Raw genomic sequence first — 21,713 nt, forward strand, 5'->3', positions numbered from 1 at the left:
TTTCCTTGGACTCAGTGCTCTGTGCCAATCACGGAGACCTGTTCAATATTGATCCAAGTGTTTGATCAAAATGTGCAATGCAAGTCTATGGGTTAGTGAAAAAAATCTGACCACATTCAAATGCTATCCACGTTCTGTCTATTTTTCACTGACAGATAGGAGAAAGTGGAGAAACTTTATTTCCTCATCAGTGGAAACAGCTTATGAAAATCTGTCAGTTTTTCTCCTATATGCAAAAACAACCATGATGTCTGAATAAGACCTTAAAAGCATATTTGGAATTATGAGGCCGCTCTTTTACATTTTGGGCTCAGCGCATGTTTATAATGCAGGCTTTAAAGCACCACTCCAGTGTGTTTTTTTTCAGCACTAGACTAGTGTGCCCCCAGTAATATAGACTAGACTAGCACTAGACTAGAATGTCCCCAGGAATATACTCCCCCCTCCTGAGTCCTTTTTATCGGTGTCACTCCGGTACCTCGGCGATATCTTGTGATAGAAAATTCTAATTGGCTGGAGGTGAGAAGTTACATCACAAGTTCTCAATGCAAGTCTGAGGGTTACAAAGAGGCAAGAACGAGGCTCACGTAGACTTTCATTGAAGAGTATCCTCTGGCGCTCTCCGTGAAACACTAGAGCAGCCAATATTTTACAAACTGCAGGAGACCAATGGGGTAGTGATAGAAGATGAAGGCAGCGTAGAGCGAGTGTAAGGATTGACTCAGGGAATGTAGATCACCACTCCAGCGGTAAAATAGAAATAACAACCACACTGGAGTGGTGCTTTAAGAGTCTTCGTCCCAGAGTCAATAATAATTAGAAATAAAAACTGCACTGCAAGAAGCATAATTTTTCCAGCCAAAATGGATCTGGACTGTATTAGATACCTTTAGGCGGGCTTTGCACGTTGCGACATCGGTAACAATGTGTTACCGATGCTGCAGCGATAGTCCCGCCCCCGTCGCACGTGCGATATCTAGTGAAAGCTGCCGTAGCGATTATTATTGCTACGGCAGCTTCACACGCACTTACCTGCCATGCGACGTCCCTCTGGCCGGCGACCCGCCTCCTTCCTTAGTGGGGCGGGCCGTGCGGCGTCACAGCGACGTCACACGGCAGGCGGCCAATAGGAGCGGAGGGGCGGAGATGAGCAGGATGTAAACATCCCGCCCACCTCCGTCCTTCTCATTGCAGCCGGCCGGCAGGTAAGGTGATGTTCCTCGCTCCTGCGGCTTCACACACAGCGATGTGCGCTGCCGCTGGAGCGAGGAACAACATCGTACCTGTCGCACCATCGGCATTATGGAAATGTCGGAGGCTGCAGCGATGATACGATAACGACGCTTTTGCGCTCGTTCATCGTATCAAAAAGGTTTTACACGTTGCGATATCGACTGCGACGCCGGATGTGCGTCACTTTCGATTTGACCCCATCGACATCGCACGTGCAATGTCGCAACGTGCAAAGCCGCCCTTAGTCTCTGCTGATGTCCAATCTGATGAAATCTTCATATCGTTCTTATTTCTGCTATGTATGTATGCTAAAAACACAGATCTGATGAGTAAAAAGCTGTGGAGAAGAAGCGCAATAGGGTTTTACCCCAATAACACACGGGGTAGAGACAGGGAGCAGTACTACTCACTTTGATGTGTTCTTATGCCTGATGGATCTGAGGAAGGGAGCTGAGACTCCAGAAACGCGTAGACCTGTGCAAAATAAAGATCCATTAATCTGAATACCTGAGAAGTGATCATTGGCGCGGCTCAAAAAAAACCCCTATTTTCCTCTTGTTCTCTGTTAAAAACACAGATCTGAACAGAGCCCCAGAGAATGTGCATTTATAAAATCTCGCCCACAGATCACGTGTGGATAAGCATTCCTGCTGTGCAATTACCACTGTAGCATCCACTTTCCATGCACCAAAAACCGCAAGTGCATTTCAATATAGTGCATGTAAAGGGGACGTCCAGCACTTTATATTAATGACTTATCCTTCGGACAGGTCATTAATATCAGATTGGTGGTGCTGCATAACAGATCAGCTGTTCTCTGTGCTTGCAGTGGCCTGATGTGCTCAGTTCAGAGTGGAACGACAGAGCTCCCTCACCTTTTATAGTGGCCACAGCAGGGTACTACAAATCCACACGTATTCCTTTGAATAGAGGTGGATCTGCAGTACCGTGCTGTCTTCATTAAACAGTAGACGGAGATGTGTAGTTCCACTCCATCAGTGTTCCCTTTTGGATGCCACCGGTGAGAACAGCTGATTGGTGGGGGTGTTGGATTCTGCACCCTCAATGATCTATAAATGATCTATCATAAGAATAGGCATAAATTTAAAGTACTGTATATCCCCTTTAATTTGTCCAATGGTGGAGTAGGTCTCATTCAACAGAGGAGCACAACCTTTGGCCTGGAGGCTACATGTGCCCCATCATACCATTCTGTGTGGTCCCTAATATATAGGAACTGATATACTTGTCTGTACTGGTCAAATATAGTTTTCATGTCAGAGAGAAGTGGCTCATAGCTCCGGATCGGGTACGTAAAATTCTAATCGTATTCTGAGTAACCATCTCTCGGTTCCTTATATACTGTATCAGAAAATGGGATCTGGTTTGACATGCTAGAAATGGTCATAGATGACTTGGCGGAAGTAGTGTTAAGCACCTATCAGATATTTGTTATATACTTTTGATTTGTCATAAATTGTGGCTGACGGGAGTGGTTATACATAATTATGTGGCTCTATGGCAGCAAAGGTTGTGCACCCTCTCTATTCTGCGTCTTTCCATATTCTACATGCAGCTTTGTGTATAAAGAGATACTACTTTCTCCTCAGAGTATGCAGCTCAACAAGACCTACAGGGTTCCTGAGTGCAGTGGGTAATATACTGGTAGAGTGACCTCTAGTGGCAATTTTTGTGTTGCATGTCAGTCCTTCTGTAGCCTGTGATTCTATAATGATCTTAAAAGGGTTGTCCAACTAACAAAGTTCACTTTAATCAATAGATCATGGAATAATAATAATTTCCACAATTGAATGCATTAAAAAAAATATATTCCTGTGCTGAGATAATCTTATATATGTGCCCTGCTATGTACTGTGTAATGGCCGTGTCTGACGGTACAGGGACAAAAAAAGTTTGTTTAAAAGAACTGAGAGTCCTCAGTAGTTGATACATTTTAATGGCTAACTGAAAAGATGGTAATAATAGCAAGCTTTCGAGACTACTCGGGTCTCTTCATCAGGCATGGTAACAGGAACATGGTCTGATCCATACCGCAGCTAGGGAAGGAAATGAAAAAGTTTACAGACATTATAGCACTGGATCACTAATAATTCTTTCTTTGAGGTAAAACATTTTTTTAAAACAGGCAGGTAAATGTATTACCTCACAAAATTATATGATACCATGCTGTTCTCTATTGTCTGTATACTCTGTGGTGTCCTCCCCGTCCCAGGAGATGTGGTATGATCAGACCATGTCCCTGTACGGTCAGACACTGCCATTACACATTACACAGCAGGGACACATATATAAGATTAATTCAGCACAGAAACTTTTTTTTTTTTAACATCCAATTGTTAAAAAAAAAAAAACAATTGGATTATTATTGTAAGATCTAGTGATTAAAATCACCTTTAAAATTAACATTGTTCGTGGGATAAAACTTCAAGTGACTACAACCTTGTTGTTAATGTAATTTCCATTTGATGCAATGTTGAATACCATTTTAGCCTTTTCAAGCTGGGGGGAGGATATTAAGGCTGTGTGCACACAGTGCGTTTTTATTGTTTTTTTGATGCGTTTTTCAGTGCACTTTTGTCACAAAACTGCAAGCAGATCCTTATGCCAGTAAAATCTAGGGGATTCCTGAAGTGTGAAGTGTACATCACACTAATATTTTCTCCTTACAAGTTTGGTGCAGAAAATAATCTGCAGCATGTCAATTCTTAGGCTATATTCACACACTGCATCTTTTCTTAACCACAAAGATGCAGCGTTTTAGGCCCCAAAAACGCACCAGCGGCAACAACACATCAAGAAACGCATGTGTTTTTGAAGCGTTTTGCCTAGTGCGTTTTTTAAGTTAAATGTATTGACTGGAAGGGCTCAAAAACACTGGAAAAATGCAAAAAGAATTGACCTGCTGCATCTTCAAAAACGCAGCCAAGATGCAGACAAAAAAGATGCCCAGTGTGGACAGCAAAATAGAAATCTCATAGACTTTGCTGGGGAAGGAAATGCATGCATTTAGGTGCATGTTTGTGCACCACAAACGCAGTAAAAGATGCAGTGTGTGAACATAGCCTTACAACGTTTTTGCCCTAGTTTTCACCCATTGAACTCCATTAAAAAACTCATAAAAAATGCACATTTTTGCTGTTTTGTTCCTGCCAAGAGATGCAGAAATGGTGCAGATATTTCTGAAACCATATACTCATGTGGGCATACCCTAATTGTCGAACACTTCCATATGTATGTGTTAGGGTGCTTTCACATCAGCGGTATTTCGCCGCTCTTCCGAATCCATCACAACTCTAGTACAGTGCAATACAATTCAATTGCATCGCGGCAAGCTCCGGTCACATGACAGCTCCGGTCACATACTGTCATGTGACCGGAGCTTGCCGCGATGCCATTGAACTGTTTTGTACTGTACTGGTGTTGTGACGGGTCCGTCAGAGCGGTGAAATACCGCTGATGTGAAAGCACCCTTAGCTTATATCACTATCTACATAACCTTTACTTTTACTCTCTGCCGTCTGGTATACGTTGAGACATACAATGTAGGAGATGGCGAGATTCTCTCCTCCTCACATGCGAGAGAATCTGACCGCAGTGAATGACCCTCGGCTTACTCTCGCAGCAGAGTTTGAGCCCAGTGTCATATAGAAATATAGAATTCTATAGAGAAATATTCACAACACATTTTCGATGGGAATTAATAAAATCCACTTTCTGGCTTTCATGCGACTCTTTCCCAATAGGAGATTGTCATGCAGCCCGACACTGATAGTTGACTACATTTTAGTGCCAGTAAATGTCTGTGACTCTGTTTATACTGAAAATTAAACAATGAAAAGCCAAATATGGGAAGAAATATAAAGCATTTTATGAAAAAGAAACCTCTCTGGGCTTTTCCTTGAGAATTTGGAACTTCTGCATAGATATTTCTGACAACGATCTTTGCGTGTGATTATTTCTGTAACACTGACCAAGGATCTTTAAATACACGAGATACAAACATAAACAGTATCAAAGATTGTTTCAAAGCAATCTCGTAATATAAAGATAATGTGGATATACAAAAAGACAAACAGATTGTTGTTAATGGTGGTCACGGTGCTGCCACGATAGCAAATGCAAACCTACAGTACTGGATCCATTCACATACAGGAAGCATGCATAGACACTAAAGGGTTGTCAAAGATGATAAAAATTCAGCCCACACGCAGCAAGAAAGCTGAACTAATGGAACATGTACAACCAACATGTACCAAAAATCAGCTCGCCACTAGTGTGGTAAGGACTCTCAGCATGAACATGTCCGTTCTGGGCATGTCTAGATGCCTAGATCCACAGACTTTTCTATATCAAACAAACAAGTCCAGCTATGCAGAGATAATCCCTTAAAATTTAAATGGGTTTCCTATGAACAAAGTTAATTTTAATCAATAGATCTTGGATTAATAATAATTTCCACAATTGGATGTGTTTAAAAATAAATAAATAAAAAATGTTCCTATGCGGAGATAATCTTGTATACTGTCCCTGCTATGTACTGTGTAATGGCCGTGTCTGAGCGTACAGGGATGCAGTCTGATCATACCACAGCTCCTGTACTGGGGAAGATGCAGAAGAGAGTATAAAGACTTTACAACTGGGGATCACAGCTGATTCTTTTTGTGAGGTAAAACATTTCCCTGCATGTTTTTTAAAAATGTTTTTCCTCAAAAAAGAATAATTTGTGATCCCGTGCTGTAATGTATGTATACGATTTTACTTCCTCCCCGGCCCAGGCGCTGTGGTGTGATCAGACCACGTCCCTTTACGGTCAGACACTGCCATTACACAGTACAAAGCAGGGACACATTTATTAGATTATTTTCACTCCGGAACTTTTTTTTTTTTTTTTAGACGCATCAAATTGTGGAAATTATTACTATTCAAAATCTATTGATTAAAATTACCTTTCTTAGTGAGACAACCCCTTTAAAGAAATTATTCTGCATTTTTTTGGGGGGGGGGGTTCCCCCTCCCTATGGGGCAAAGAACTTAAAGTTGCTAATCACCTGCCTGTTCTGCCCGGCAGTGAGCTCTTCTGGGTCAAAGTGGTTACAGATCACTCCTGCCAGCAATTGTCCAGCTTCTTATGACCTCATGTTGACAGTACTTCCTTCTCTTCTCTGTGTGGGGCCTCATTGCCGACATGGCGATTGACTGATAGCTCCCCACTGCCTAAATGTGGGGAGCCAGTTGTCCATCAGCATGATATCGGCATTGACTCCCAATCAACAGAGCAGGAAAGAAAGATCTGCTCTATAATCTGTTGACATGAGATCAGAGGAAGCAGGAGAATTGCCGCCTGATCCGAGAGAGATTTTCACTGAGCAGAAAAGACTGGTAAGTTCTTAGCCCCATAGGAAAGATGGAAAAAAAAAGTCCTGAATAAAACAGTTAATATTTATTCGATCGTGATTAAAAAAGCTATCTAAAAATACAGTAGCATAATAATTGGCCTACATGTTTTGGCAGGTTGTGCTTCATTCAAAGACAATACCCAACAACACTGTTGGCCATGAATAAAGCAGATTCTACCAAAACATGTAGACCAGTTCATGAGCTCTTGTATTTTTTGATACTTTCTTTTAACCGCAAATTGAATCATAAGCTGTGACACACTGACAAGGAATTGGGGCTCCTAGACTAGCCCTCACAATAGGGACCCTAAGCTATCCCTTATTCCAGAAGTACACCTGATAGTGGCTAGGTCTGGACCGCCAACGTAGTCCTGACTCCTGCTCAAGCTCTGATTTAATACTCCCTCTCCCCCATACCCAGGGAGTGCTGGGACAGGAGTGATGAATCCCACAGAAACAGATATATACAGGGGAAAACCAAAGCAAAAACTCACTGCAAGCACACAATGGGGTAAAGATAGTATGTGCTCAGGGAGAAATAAAGTGCAGGGAGAAAATAAACAACAAGAATATTTCAACAACACACCAAATAGTTTAACACTCAGTAGTTAACAAAAGCTGACTTTCAATTCACAAAGACTGATATAACTACAAAACACTGAGTGCAGAGGAGAGAGACTCTGACTACCAGCCCGGATGTGGGATCAGATACACCCATCTGCGGCAGCCGGCCACCATCACCTTGGTTTACCACAGGATTCGTGTGCTTTATTCGACCGTGAGTAACATCCCCGGCCTGGTCGGGTGCGCCGGCCCCTGAACTCACCATCCCCAGCATAGAGACATCTTAACCTCGGAGGGGTTAACATCCAGCTGCCAGCCCAACGTCCCCGGGAGCCCCGCAACGGCAGCGGTGGTGCTACATCTCACCACACACCGTAGGTGGCGTCACAGACCTTCTACAACCAATCCCGTATAAATACGGCCCTCTTTTATTCGGAGTGTCCATGCGACCCCCGGGTCCGGAGAACCCCTCGAGCCGCACCGTAGGTCCGGATCCGAGCAGCATCTGCTGCTTGCACGGGGGCGGCACACCTGCATTCTGTGACAACCTGTCAGTAAGTACTAAACAACATTAAAAATTATAGAACTGACTTTATAATATACTGTAGCTAATTATGTGGCTGAGAATGTATCTCACACTGTATGGATTGCTGAACCCACCCAATGTAGATGGCACGAGCCACTGAACTCATTGGTTGGTTGCAGCAGTGATGTGAGCTGTTGTGGTAACCTCACCACTGCAGCCGTACCACAGAAACCAAAGCAGCAGAGAGCCAATGCTGGAATGGGAAGAGGCAGGCACGAATTGATTTTGTTATTTTACGGAAACGTTAGGGATCCACTTTTCTAAAAATGTAAAACCCCTTTAAGGATAAGCGTCTTACACAGGTAATCTGTTTCCAGGTCATATGTTGCTAATTTATTCACACAAGTCATATCATCAATAAGGAAAAAAAAATGTAATACACACCAGGAGCAAGTGATGATTTGTCAATGGGATTGTCTTTGCTTCTCTCTGCTTTCAGAAGTTGGTCCAGTGGAGAAGCTTGGTGTTGTTTTTGTGTGCCAGTCCGAATATGGCCTCATCATAATAAATTCAAGACTTATCTATTAATTCTGCCCTTTTCAGTTTAGGAAGAAAGGGTTCTCTTCTCTTTTTTTTTTTTTTTTTTTTGTGATTATTTTTCAACATTTCCAATAGGTTATTTGTAATGCCTCTCTCTAAACTGGCCAACAACAAACTGCAGTGTCCCTGAAAAGTGGCATCAGGGTGTGCTCTCTGGTTCCAGCCATGTTTAGATAAAGGAAGAGCATAAGGTTTTTGGCAAAACATTATGTCCTAATCTTATTTTGAGCCTCAGACTCTGTATGTTGCAATGCACAATACAAAGTCCTTTCTTCATAGGATGGATTCTTGGGTCCCGGTTTGGAGCTTCTTGCCAGTATTGGTTTCAAAATAATTATATGTGAACAGCAGCACTACCCTGTCCTTATATTCTCAAGTGATAATTAAATATTACATAATTAACCAACAATAGATTGGAATGTTCTGATATTTAGCTTCTGCTTTCAATTATTAAAGAGTGTCCGCTGCCTGGTAAAGTATGTTACATGGTATGAATATTAACACAAATGCCAATTTGCCAATTGGCTCAGTGGTGGAAAATAATGAAAAGGCATCTAAATAAAATAAAAAAAAAAAAGGGGGTTTTCCGTTAGAATGGAGCCGCAGTGCACATGTGCAACTTGCACTCTATTCATTTCCTGTGGGGCTGCTGAGGGCAGCACTTGGCTTTATCAGTAGCTTCATAGAGAATGAATGGACCAACGGTCAGGTGTCCAACCTGCCACATAATCTAGATACTTCTAGGCTACAGTGCAAGTCAGATCTAAGTTGGAGCAGAATCTTCTTTGTTTCGCAACCTCACTGTGTTGCATGGTGTCAGTGCGCTTCACCCAGCATGCACCATGCCTTTTTTCGCCTATAGGCCTCATATACTGTACTTTAGTCAGCCAAACCCACCGATATCAGTGAGATCGGTCAATAGGATATTGTGTGTGGAACCTCCTGACTCTCAAATAATGTCGGGGAAGGAAAGGGTCTGGTGTGCTGAATTTCAATGGCCGATCCTTTTGTTCCCTCTGGAAATAAACTATTATCATGAGAGTCTGGCAGCAGCACTCTTAATGAACACATAAATGCTCGTCTGAGCCAAGGGCTACTGTTTATAGAGGAGTCAGGAAAAAAATGGGCCCACGACTGTCTATTGTTCTATTGTGTGTGGGGTCCTTATGCCTCCTGCTCTCCCCCTCCTCCAGTCTATCTGAGCACCCTTCTTCCATACTAGTAAAAAATCGTTGGCATCTACACTGTAAGTGCTTGCAGGAAATTACTTTTTCATCTTCAGTGACCATACCATTGGTGCATGCTCGATGTGCAGGTGGCAGTGATAGGAGGTTTCCCTTTTTGAATGGGAAAGTGGATCATGGATACGGAGGAGGGGAGACAGCAGGAGACATCATTTGCGGGTTTAAGTCATTTTCCTTTGTCTTATGGTATTGTCGTTTTTCATACCAAATTCATCAAAATGGCTTATGAATTTGAGGCAAACTGGAAATTTTTTTTTTTCCTGTCTTGTCCTGCTTTTGTGACTTTTGGCAACAATTGCATCAAAATTTTGGCGTACTTAAAAATACCTGTCAAATTTTAAGACTTTTTAAAAATTCACAGTTGATGAATGAGGCTAAAATTTTTGGAATTGGTAGATTTCACTCAGAGCTGAAAAAAGCACAAATAAAAGCACAAATAAAATAAACTTAAAAAAGCATAAAAAGAATAATTAACACCTTAATATGACCCATGATGTCATGGGTCGTGTCTTTGTCTTTGATGCGACCTTGCATGCCAAGCCTGCATCTTTCTCTTCACATGATGGCTGATCTGACCAGCCAATGTGTTCTTCCATCAGCTGCGGGTGGATCCGACCCGTGGCTGTTAACCAATTAAATTCCACTGTCAAACTTTGACAGTGGGATTTAATAAGCACTGGGGAAGAAGCGCAACATTCCCTGCTCACATCCGTGTTCCTGTGATGTGATCAAGGGACACCAAAAGATTGTCATGACAGATGGGGGTCAGTTGTTGACCCCTGTGTCTGTCATGATAATCCTCCTGTGAACGCTGTCTGCGAGCTGACAGTCATAGGAAACCATGATTTCTGACAAGTGATCGGATGATTGCAGCTTAAAGTCCCCTAAGGGGCCTAGTAAAAACAGTCAACAGTAAAAACAAAAAAAAAAAAAGTTCAAATCACCCACATTTTAACCCATTGAAAATAAAACCATTTAAAAATGTCCGATCAATCAGTAAGCTGTATAACAAGAAAAGAAAATATCAAAATGACAAAATTGCAGTTTTTCTAGATAATATCAATAAAAAATTCAGCTCAGGGTTTAAAAACCAAGCCCTCACACAGCCCTGGATCACAAAAATTGAAAACATTACAGTTGTCGTAAAGTTGTGACACACAGATTTTTTTTATTTTTTTATTTCAAAATTTCAGATTTTTTTTTTCACCATTTATATAAAACAAAGACTATACATGTTTGGTATCTGTAATTCAATAATTCAAAAGTACAACTCATCCTTCAAAAAAAAAGCATTCACACACAGCGGCGGAAAAAATAACTCAGCCTTAGGCTTTAAAAAAAAGTAAAGAGTTGTTTCTCTCTCGCTCGTTCTTCTCTGTGTGTATGTGTGTGTATGTGTGTGTATGTGTGTGTATATATGTGTATATGTGTATATATGTGTATATGTGTATATATGTATGTATATATATATATATATATATATATATATATATATATATATATATATATATATATATATATATATATATATGTAGATGTATATGTATGTGTGTATATGTATATATATATATGTATTATATATTTTCATGGGACAACACTGAAGATATGACGCTTTGATCAAATGTAAAGGAGTCAGTATACAGCGTGTATACCAGTATAAATTTGGTGTGCCCTCTAAATAACTCAACACACAGCCAATAATGCCTAAAACAAAAGTGAGTACACCCCTAAGTGAAAATGCCCAAAGTGTCAATATCTTGTGTGGGCACCATTATAATCAAGCACTGCCTTAGCTCTCTTGGGCACAGAATTCACTAGAGCTTCACAGGAGCCACTGGAATAATCATCCATCCTCAATGACAACATCACGGAGCTGGTGGGTGTTAGAGATCTTGCTCTCCTCCACCTTCCTTTTGAGGATGCTGTAGAGATGCTCAATAGTGTGTTCTTCTGGAGACAGGAGACATGCTTGGCCAGTTCAGTAGGTACCTACACCTGCAGCTTCTTTAAGGAAGGCAGTGGCTGGTTTGGAAGTTTGTTTGGAGTTATCATATTTGAATACTGCCCTGCAGCTCATTTTCTGAAGGGAGGGGATTATGCTCTGCTTCAGTATGTTACAGCAAATGTTAGCATTAATGGTTCCCTCAATGAACTGTAGCTCCCCACAACCGGAAATACTCATTCGACCCCAACCTATGACACAACCAATACCATCTTGATTGTAGGCAAGACACACTTGTCTTTGTACTCCTCACCTGCTTTTCGCCATACACTTCACACCATCTGAACCAAATAGGTTGATCTTGGCCTTATCAGACCACAGGACATGGTTCCAGTAAGCTTATCTTCAGTAAAATGTTTGCGGGCTTTCTTGTGCATCACCTTTAGAAGAGACTTCCTTCTAGGACGAAAGCCACGCAAAAACTTTGGTGCAGTGTATGTTATATAGTCTGTGAACGTCTATTTTGAAAAGATAACCTCTGGATATGACTCTGTGAACTCAACATCTTTGGTCAACTATGGCGAGGATTGTTCTGAGTAGAACCTGTCTTCTTAAACTACTGTATGGTCTTAGCCACTATGCTTCAGCTCAGTTTCAGGGTGTTTGCTGTGTTCTTATAGCCTAGGTCATTTTTATGTGGAGCAACATTTTTTTTTTCCAGATTCTCAGAGAATTCATTGCCATGAGGAGCCATGTTGAACTTCCAGTGACCAGTATGAGAGTGTGTGAGCGAGAACACCAAATTTAACACACCTACTCCCCTTTCACACCTGAACCCGTATAACACTAATGAGTCAAATGACACCAGGGAAAGTGGCCAATTGGGCATAATTTGGCCAGTTTCACTTATGGGGTGTACTCACTTTTGTTGCCAGAGGTTTTACCTTTAATGGCTGTGTGTTGAGTTATTTTAAAGAACACACCAAATTTACACTGCTATACAAGTTGTTCACTAACTACTTCACAAGGTGGGATCCACCATTATTGTAAGAAATGCTCTCCGCGCTGAATATATAATACAATGTTGTTTATCCCATTTTGACTTCTTTTAAACTACATCTTGGGCTTAGAATTCCGATGATTTGTTTGCCACCGAATGACTTTAAGAATGTGCCGGAATTTCACTTATTTCTGAAAAGCTAAGAAACTGAGTGAATTGAACATAGACTTAAATTACTGGCTTTACCCTTGGAAGATTTCAGGCACCCTTTGTACTGTTGTCATATAAATACAGTGGGAAGATACCAAAATAATAGATAATATTTCAAACAAATCAATAAAAAAAACTCGCTTGGCATAGTGAATGCTTCAGAAAGCCTGGGTGACTCATGCTTCCTGTTCGTGAGAAAGGTACGATGCGTGATGAGATAATAATTAGTTATTTGTGACTGATGTGGGAAGGGGAATTGTGCTTCGCTTTATGTAAGGTTTCCTGCTACTGCTTTAACAAGTGAAGGAAGAGTGACATTGAAGAGAAGCGGATACTGTTATTTTCTAAGTATTCAATGTTTGCTGTAGTCTGAGGCTCTCGGTCCCATTCGTTGTTTGAAAGTTTCACCTATCTAAAGCTTACTAATAATAGTGAAGCTTCCCGATGACCGACACTTAGGGAGCACCATATGGATGCCACCTTATCACTACCACATAACTGCATGGGCATGTGAGCTGGCAATTTAGTTTCTCTATTTATTCCTTGTGTTTAGAGTGCTTTCATTACTTTTCTACCATATTTAATGCTTGTAGTCCCCATAAAAAATACATTTTCTTAGAATTCTTTTTTGTTTCATTAACCTTCATGGCAATGTAGAGCTATAAGAACATGTTGTTCTTCCTATAAAAAAAAAAGAAAAAAAACACAGCAAAGTGTAGGAAAAAGTAGTGCATTCCACTCAAAGCCATGCTGTGCCATGAAATGTGCCTTTTTTTTCTTTTTTTTTTTTTAAATTATGTCTTTAAGATTGATGAGATCTCTTAAGAAAACTCTTGTCCAAAACAACATTAGGCATTATAGGGTGTTAGGGCTATCGTTCACTCTTTGTAAGCCAGAACAGAGCCTGAGCTCCCATTCATTTCATGCTCAGATATTTATTCGGCTGCAGGTAAAATGTATAGACGTTTGTGGTATATCTTGTGATAACAAATCACCAGATTGCCCGGCTGGCTTCTTTTTAATGGTTGCTGTAGTATGGGGAAGGCTGCACTAGGTAAAAAATAAGTCTATTTCTTGTAATGTAACATTGAACATCTCATGGTGTCTTGTAGGAACGTTAATCAACTAAAACTCACACTGTTTAATGCTATTAATCAACTAACTTGAAAATGCCACAACTTCAGAGACCAAATGAGAAATGTCAGCAATTAGATTGGATAATTTCCAAATTTCATTCATCTCTAAATTTAGCCTTATGAAATTTGTTATATTGCGGCGTATATTTCAGGATCATATGTGACACGTCCATTTACTCTGACGGTGGACTATCACTGCTTTTTACCTCTCTTGCTTTACTTTGCCCAAGGTATCAGGACTTCCCTAGATGCCAAGTTTCTGATTCTGACCAGTTAGTGGGTGCAGATGAGTGCCACCCCCTGCATTATTAGTAACTGAGATTTAGAAACCATAATTAACACATCATCTACGTAAAATCCACCCAGGCTGGATCCGATAAGAGCTATAATTACGTGACCATAAAACAGAAATAACGAACACAGATCCTATCTCTGTCCCCCGCCCCTGCTGTTACTGAAATCATTCACCTTAGTATGACTTAAACAGATGCATACATACAACAGACGCATACATACATATGAGCGCTGTATACTGTAGATACTTTCATCGGTAGCAGAGCCACAATTAGGCTTTCATGCTAAAGAAGCATAAAATTACAGCAAATAATCTGAGTCATTTCATGTGCACCTATCACTGTTCCCTATGATGTAAATGTCCCTTTAAAACAGCTGAATCAAGATATAGATATCATGGATAGCCAATTATTTTCAATTGCAAATTTCTGATGTCATGATTCTGCTATGTATATGTATGTGTATGGTTTTGTTGGGTAGTGAGGGTGCTGTTCTGTACAGTGCTGTGTGGGTGTGAGGAGTCATTTGATCACGTGCATATAAGTAAAGAGCATGTGTCAAGGGAGATGCTTGCCTGTATTTCAAGGCAAGCATATTAGTCATACGTGAAGCAATAAGGTTTTGTCATTGCCTTCATAATGAAGCAGGAAGATGGGAATGAATAAAACGTGACGGAATTGTAGGTTAATATAGAGCATTTCATTATTCCAGTGATATGTAAATCCATATTTTTCTGGGTAGCCTATTTTTAAAATTATCTTGTGAAGTGAACCTAATTGTTTTGATAAAAGGTCAGAATAATTACTGTTATTGACTATGAATACAAGAGTTCTACAACAGCTGCTGCTAAAATGTCCGTTACCGCTGCTGTACTTTATTATTGTTACTCTTGATTACTACCTACAAGTACTATTTCTCTCCTTCAAGTACCATACTACTTATTCTACTGCTTATAGTGACTTTGCTACAATTATTTCTCCTACAACGTCTAGTACTAAATATTTACTAGTGCTATTATTGCTGCTATTACGAACTATATACTACTCCAACTACTATTACTACAGTGAAAAAAAATATATAAACGCAACACTTTTGTTTGTTTTTTGTTTTTTTTCTTGTGCTCCCATTTGTCATGAGCTGAACTCAAAGATCAAAAACTTTTTCTAAGGACAAAAAACACTTTGTTTTCTTTCAAATATTATTCACAAATTTGTCTATCTGTGTCAGTGAGCACTTCTCCTATACTGAGATAATCCAGCCACCTCACAGATGTGGTATATAAATATGCAAATTAGACAGCATAATTATCGCACAGGTGTGCCTTAGGCTGGGCACAATAAAAGACCACTCTAAAATGTGCACTTTTACACTATTGGGGGAAGTTAGAAAATCAGTCGGTATCTGATGTGACCACCATTTGCCTCACGCAGTGCAACACGTCTCCTTCACATAGAGTTAATCAGGTTGTTAATTGTGGCCTGTGGAATATTGGTCCACTCCTCTTCAATGGCTGTGCAAAATTGCTGGATATTGGCAGGAAGTTGAACACAATGTTGTATACACCGATCCAGAGCATCCCAAACATGCTCAATGGGTGACATCTACGGTGAGTGTGCTGGCCATGCAAGAACTGGGATGTTTTCAGCTTCCAGGAATTGTGTATAGATCCTTGCAATGTGGAGCCATACATTATCATTCCACAACAGGTTATGTTCATGGATGAATGGCACAACAATGGGCCTCAGGATCTCAGCACGGTATCTCTATGCATTCAAAATGGCATCAAAATGCACCCATGTTTGTTGTCCACATCATACACCTGCACATACCATAACCCCACCGCCATTATTAGCCACTCGATTCACAACATTGATATTGAGAAACTACTCGCACACACAGTGCTATACACGCAGTCCGTTTTCTATACGGTGAAAACCGGAATTCATCCGTGAAGAGAACACCCCTCCAACATGCAAGACGCCAATGAACATGAGTATTTGCCACTCAAGTCGGTTACAACGATATACTGCAGTCAAGTGGAGACCCTGAAAAGGCAACGAGCATGTTTCTAACAGTTGTATAGAATTTTTTTGGTTATGCAAACCAATTGTTGCAGTTGTCTGGTCTGAGGCTATCTTGGAGGTGAAGATGTTGGATATAGAGGTCCTGACCTGGTGTGGTTACACATGGTCTGCAATTGTGAGGCCAGTTGGATGTAATGCCAAATTCTATGAAACTCTTTTGGAGACGGCATATGGTAAATGAACATTTAAATCATGTGCAACAGCATTGGTGGACATTCCTGCAGTCAATATGCCAATCGCACGCTCCCTTAAAACTTGTGACATCTGTGGCAGTGTGCTGTGTGATAAAACTGCACATTTTACAGTGGCCTTTTATGTGGCTAGCCGAAGGCACACCTGTGCAATAATCATGCTGTCTAATCCGCATTTTCATATGCCACACCTGTGAGGTGTATGAATTACCTCGTTACAAGAGAAGTGCTCACTACCACAGATTTAGACAAATGTGTGTAAAATATTTGAGAGAAAAATACCTTTTGTGTTCAAAGAAAAAATCTTAGATATTAGAGTTTGGCTCATGAAAAATGGGAGCAAAGTTCAGTGCAAACATATACTAATGCTATTAGTTATCCTAGAACTATTACTAAATTTATACTGATGCTATTACTTCTACTAGAACTACTATTACTAATTATATACCAATGCATTTACTAATCTAACAACTATTACTAAATTTATACTTTTGCTACAACAATTACTAAATATATATTATAGTAAAGATATCGCTTCTCTTACATCTCTACATTTCATCATCTCCTAGAAGCGCTCCTCCGAGAGTGGTTATTATATCAGCCGAGCCACTTCTTGCATTGCTATTCCTTCTGCTACAACTGCTACATTTTACCATTACTATACACTTGTAATATAATTCCCACAGTACACAAATAACATTAATGACTACTACATTACTCCTAGTGCAGTTTTTTCTAAAACTCACAAGTTACTCTTTTTATCCCAGTTCGAATGGCATTGTTTTGTGAGATGCTTGCCATTAGGATGCAGGATGCCACATTTGAGATTCACTTTTGGCTTTCTACTTTCTTAAGAAATCTCTTTGGAAATGTTTGACTGAACAGTGTCTTAATGCTGCATAATATCCCTCTGTAAATTTGGTATATTGGGTATTAAAGATTTATCTTTTATACCATGAGACTGGAAGCTAACAAACAAAGTCGATATCCTCCTTAATGCAATACTTTATCAGTCTCAAAAAAAAAAAAAAAATGGCTACACGATGAACATGCTCAAAGACTAGGTCCGTTTTATGAAAAAAAAAAAAAAAGGCCCTTGGTAACAGTGTATGGACCATACTTAATTTTTTTTTTTTTTTAGCGATTTCAAAATTCCAGGAGTTAAGTTCTTATTGTTCTTGGTGGTCTTGTGTACTCCGATATGGATGACAGTGGCAGTATCTTTGTGTATGTAATGTTTTTTGCTTTTCTTTAGATACTGATGCAAATTCAGGTGATGTAACAATCTTGTACTCTCTATTACAGGTGGTAGGCGATTTATTGGAATTCTGCTTCTACACATTTAGGGAATCTCAGGCACTCAAAGTGGAGTTTCCTGCAATGCTTGTGGAAATAATTAGTGATCAACTACCAAAAGTGGAATCTGGGAACGCCAAGCCTTTGTACTTTCATAGAAAGTAACTGGAAGAGTTTTACAGGAGAACTTTGCCTTAAGTTTCCTCTGATGTTCCATACCCAAGCTGGTTCCAAGAAATGACACTTTTCATTCAAAAACAAGGACGAACATGAAATGCTAAAAATAAATCGCACTGTTTGGGCACAGAAGACATGCCAGGAATAAAGAGAGCTGCCGCCAGCACCCCAAGCGCTTGAAAGTTACTCCTATTCCTATGGATAAAAAGCCATATCTAGTCAATAACTGATTCATTTTGATATTTTAACAATGAAATTTTAAAATATGCCATGGAGTTTCTGGTTTTGTTTGTTTTAATCGGGTTTATGGACTCAGAAAGACTTTTTAAATGGTTATCCTTGGTTTGCACACACCGTGTTTGGTCATTATGGGGCATTAAATATTCTTTTCTTGTATCAAAAAGAAAAATAAAAAGCTATTGTATAAAATATTAAGAAACATTTGATGTTGAATATCACTACGCATTTGTGGCATTAGTTGTCCCATCATGTTGCAGGATGCAGGCAGTGGCCATATTTTTTTTTATTTTTTTGCTGCAGAGTGAGCATCGATATGGGCACTGTGAGCAGTGCGCCCCCGGGCACAGTCCAGATTTCCTCTGCCATATACGCATGCAGCAATTTTTCCACAAACCCTAGCGTGTAAAGTAGACATTTATTTAATTAAAAGGAAGATAGAAAGATGCCCCCATCTGGATTTTTAAGGGTTATATTGTGCTGGCTTTACGCAGTCTATGCTGTACTGTATATTGCTGTATATGTATAAATTGTCAAGGACATGGATCAAAAAATGTATGGTAATTTTGTAAATGAGGCAAACAATCTTTGACTACGGATGAATGGAAAGCATAGGAAAGTATTTTTGAAAGAATTCTATTTTGATGGAGAATATTTAAGTACTATCTTTGTCTAAATAAGGTAATTTTTTTTTTTTTGTAAAGTGAAAATGTTTTGCATGGATTCTGAACTGTTTACAGTGTATTTAAGGAAGGGAAAGCTGTGCCTTTTTAGCATCATATCTAATTTACCATTTTGCAATATCTGTTTGTAAATAGACACACTTTAACCCCCTTTTTCAGTTATATTTAAGGTTTTCTACTTTTCTGTAAAAAGGAAAATGTTCTACTTTTTTGTGTACTGCTTGCAAGAAATATTGGAGCACACTTTCTAGGAACCCTTCCTCTTTCCTTGTGAATTACACTACTTTATCCTCCAAGGTGGAGTTACTTTAAGTATCTTGGAATTAGCTAAATCATAGGAAAGGCTTCCTGAGAAATTACCTGAACACAAAGCCTTCTTACGGGATTCCAGGGTCCCATTTTGTCTTTTTCTTTTAAAGATATGCTTGTTTTAAGAGGAAGCTACAATATCTCCATGCATCAGTTGTTAGGGATATGATAAAGCGAGGTGTGACGAGGCATGCCAAAAATTAACTTTCTTGAGTGCACTTTACTTGCTGTATGACCTAATCCAAAATCCCAAAAAAACTACATTATCTAGAATATACTGGGGCTCAATCAATAGTACTGGTTGCCATGCCTGATCAGTACTAGGGTAGACTTAGGCTGGCACACAAGGGTTTCTGAGAATATGTATTTTGTTAGAGAGCAGATATATTTAAAAATAAAATTTACATTTTTAATATATGGCATTACCATATAGTATGGCTAAAGTTGCACTTACCAAATAACGTTTATATGTAAGAACCTTAATAAAGGCGTCCCCTGCTCTCACACAAGATTATATTTTTGGCAATAAAAAATAAGCTTGAGTAAAGTGAAAGAGTGTGAAAGTGGAGCAGTGGGTATATGAAGAAAGTTTGGTACTGACTATTGAGCTTTTATTGCTCAGATTTTGGCACAGTTCTGTGGGAATATTTCAAATATATCATTAATAAATAGCAAATTTATGAAAAAGAGAATTTATCTTTAAAATGCACTTGGCGTACCTTAAACTACCATCTCTTATAACCTTGACCTTCAATGATGAGTGCTAGTGCTCATATACTTGCACATTTCTTCTTTGTTCCCTAAAGGGCATGAGAATGGCACTTTACATGCATATTTTCCCTAGCAGAGGAGATCTTGAAGTGTGTAAATCTGGCCCAAGAAAGTCCCAGAAGAGAGAAGTTATTTTAAAAAATCCAGGATAGTCTAAAGATGCTGGCTAGGGGCAACGGGGCAGATATTGAGTCTTTTTTTTTTTTTAATCCAATGGGTATTCGGTACACAACACAGGGAAGTAGGATACTGCCTGGCATCACTCTTTGAATACCAAGTGAGTAAAGTGCTGGCTCAGTAAGTGGTATTCTGTAGTAACAATGGGATCTTACAATGTTATCAAATGTTTTTGATGGAACATCTATACAATTTTACAGTTTTCTATTAACAAAATATTAGGATGTAAAAACGTTGTCATCGTGTCTTTGTGTTATCCTTAAAATGACCATGCTTTGTTATGAGAATAAACAATTCTATAGTCATTTAACACTCTTTCTAGATGATATGTTTCTCCTTCTTTATATGAGATTACATTTTTGGTCTTCTCCATCCTAATCAGATGGACTGGTCTTTCAGTGTGCCATTCTATTTCCGTTATTATACTGACAAAAGAGCTTTTATTACAGAATTCATTAGACCTTATGTAACTGTTAGGTTCCCGGAGCACATACATTCATCTATTTCATACCCTCTAACATGTTCATATTTAAGCATCAAGCAAGACTGTAACAATTTGCAATTCTTTAGATATGACATACGATTCAAAGGTCAACAGAGAGATTTCATCCTCTTCATTGATCAGCATTTTGTGGTTTTGAATAGATATCCCCAGAGTCAAGCTGAGATGGGAGTCAAAGTCCTAACATTGCTAAAAGATCTACTGTAATCAGCCATTGTTGGATAAATTGCCAAGCATGTGATTTAGTTAACCATAACTGCATTTAATGTAAGTGGCTAATGGGATTGTGATGCCCTACACAATAAATTGCCCAATGTAAATAGGATCTCATCGACCAACTCCCCATAAAGGGCACAAAAAAAAAGGCATGTATACAGCTGATCATATGCACGAGATGGCTGTTGGTCGAATGTTTGTACAGCAAGCAGCTGTCTTCCATGTCCCATACACATTATCACTTGGTTTGGCCAAACAATCATGGGTTTCAACCGTGAGAGAAAAGAAAACTGCTGCCCGACAAATCTGGCTGATCAATAATATACAAATCGATAGCCGAGTTGCGCATCTACTGGCTGGTTCACTGGGACTGACAAAAACTGATGGGAACAGAATAATCATTAATATAATAATTCTGTCTCCATAAAGCATCATGTTGTCGGCAGCACATTCTCTGCTTACAAGGGGCAATTTGCTGCAGATAATGATTTTTTTTTTTTTGCCAGCATAAACAATGTGATCACTTAAAGAACAAGCATTTTATTCATTCATCTGGTGATCATCAGTATGTTTCAACAGACCATTAATTATGAACAAGTATTCCATTGAACTATAGTTAATATAGTCTTGGACTATCTAAATGCACAGTTAAGGATTCAAGTCTCTATTTTTGCAGATGTGTCTAAGCCGGCAGTGTTTTACATCTGTGTAGGTTACTTGATATAATGACACCTCCGTTACATGACAAACTGATCCCTAAGTGAACCAAGGGACAGTTTTCCATATGATATTGCAACTTATTTGGCCTGAGCTGCTACAAGACCCTGACAGTGAACAATCTGGGATTTGAGAACATCTAAAAAATGTTTTTGTACCCAAAAACATTGCATGATTTATAACCTGT

General features: G+C 39.5%; 1 protein-coding gene across 2 annotated transcripts in view; it reads left to right on the top strand.

The window, feature by feature from the left end:
- The window catches only part of NR3C2 (nuclear receptor subfamily 3 group C member 2), a 468,973-nt gene extending 448,603 nt beyond the window's left edge, over positions 1 to 20,370 (top strand). For both annotated transcript variants that reach the window (XM_075347997.1, XM_075348004.1), the window contains exon 9: positions 17,747 to 20,370. In XM_075347997.1, the coding sequence (XP_075204112.1) occupies positions 17,747 to 17,902 (156 nt within the window). In that variant the 3' untranslated portion in view covers positions 17,903 to 20,370. The remainder of the gene's footprint in view (positions 1 to 17,746) is intronic.
- Positions 20,371 to 21,713: the final 1,343 nt, after the last annotated feature.

This window comes from Anomaloglossus baeobatrachus, chromosome 1 (genome assembly GCF_048569485.1).
Source record: "Anomaloglossus baeobatrachus isolate aAnoBae1 chromosome 1, aAnoBae1.hap1, whole genome shotgun sequence".
In the NCBI taxonomy this organism is placed as follows: domain Eukaryota; kingdom Metazoa; phylum Chordata; class Amphibia; order Anura; family Aromobatidae; genus Anomaloglossus; species Anomaloglossus baeobatrachus.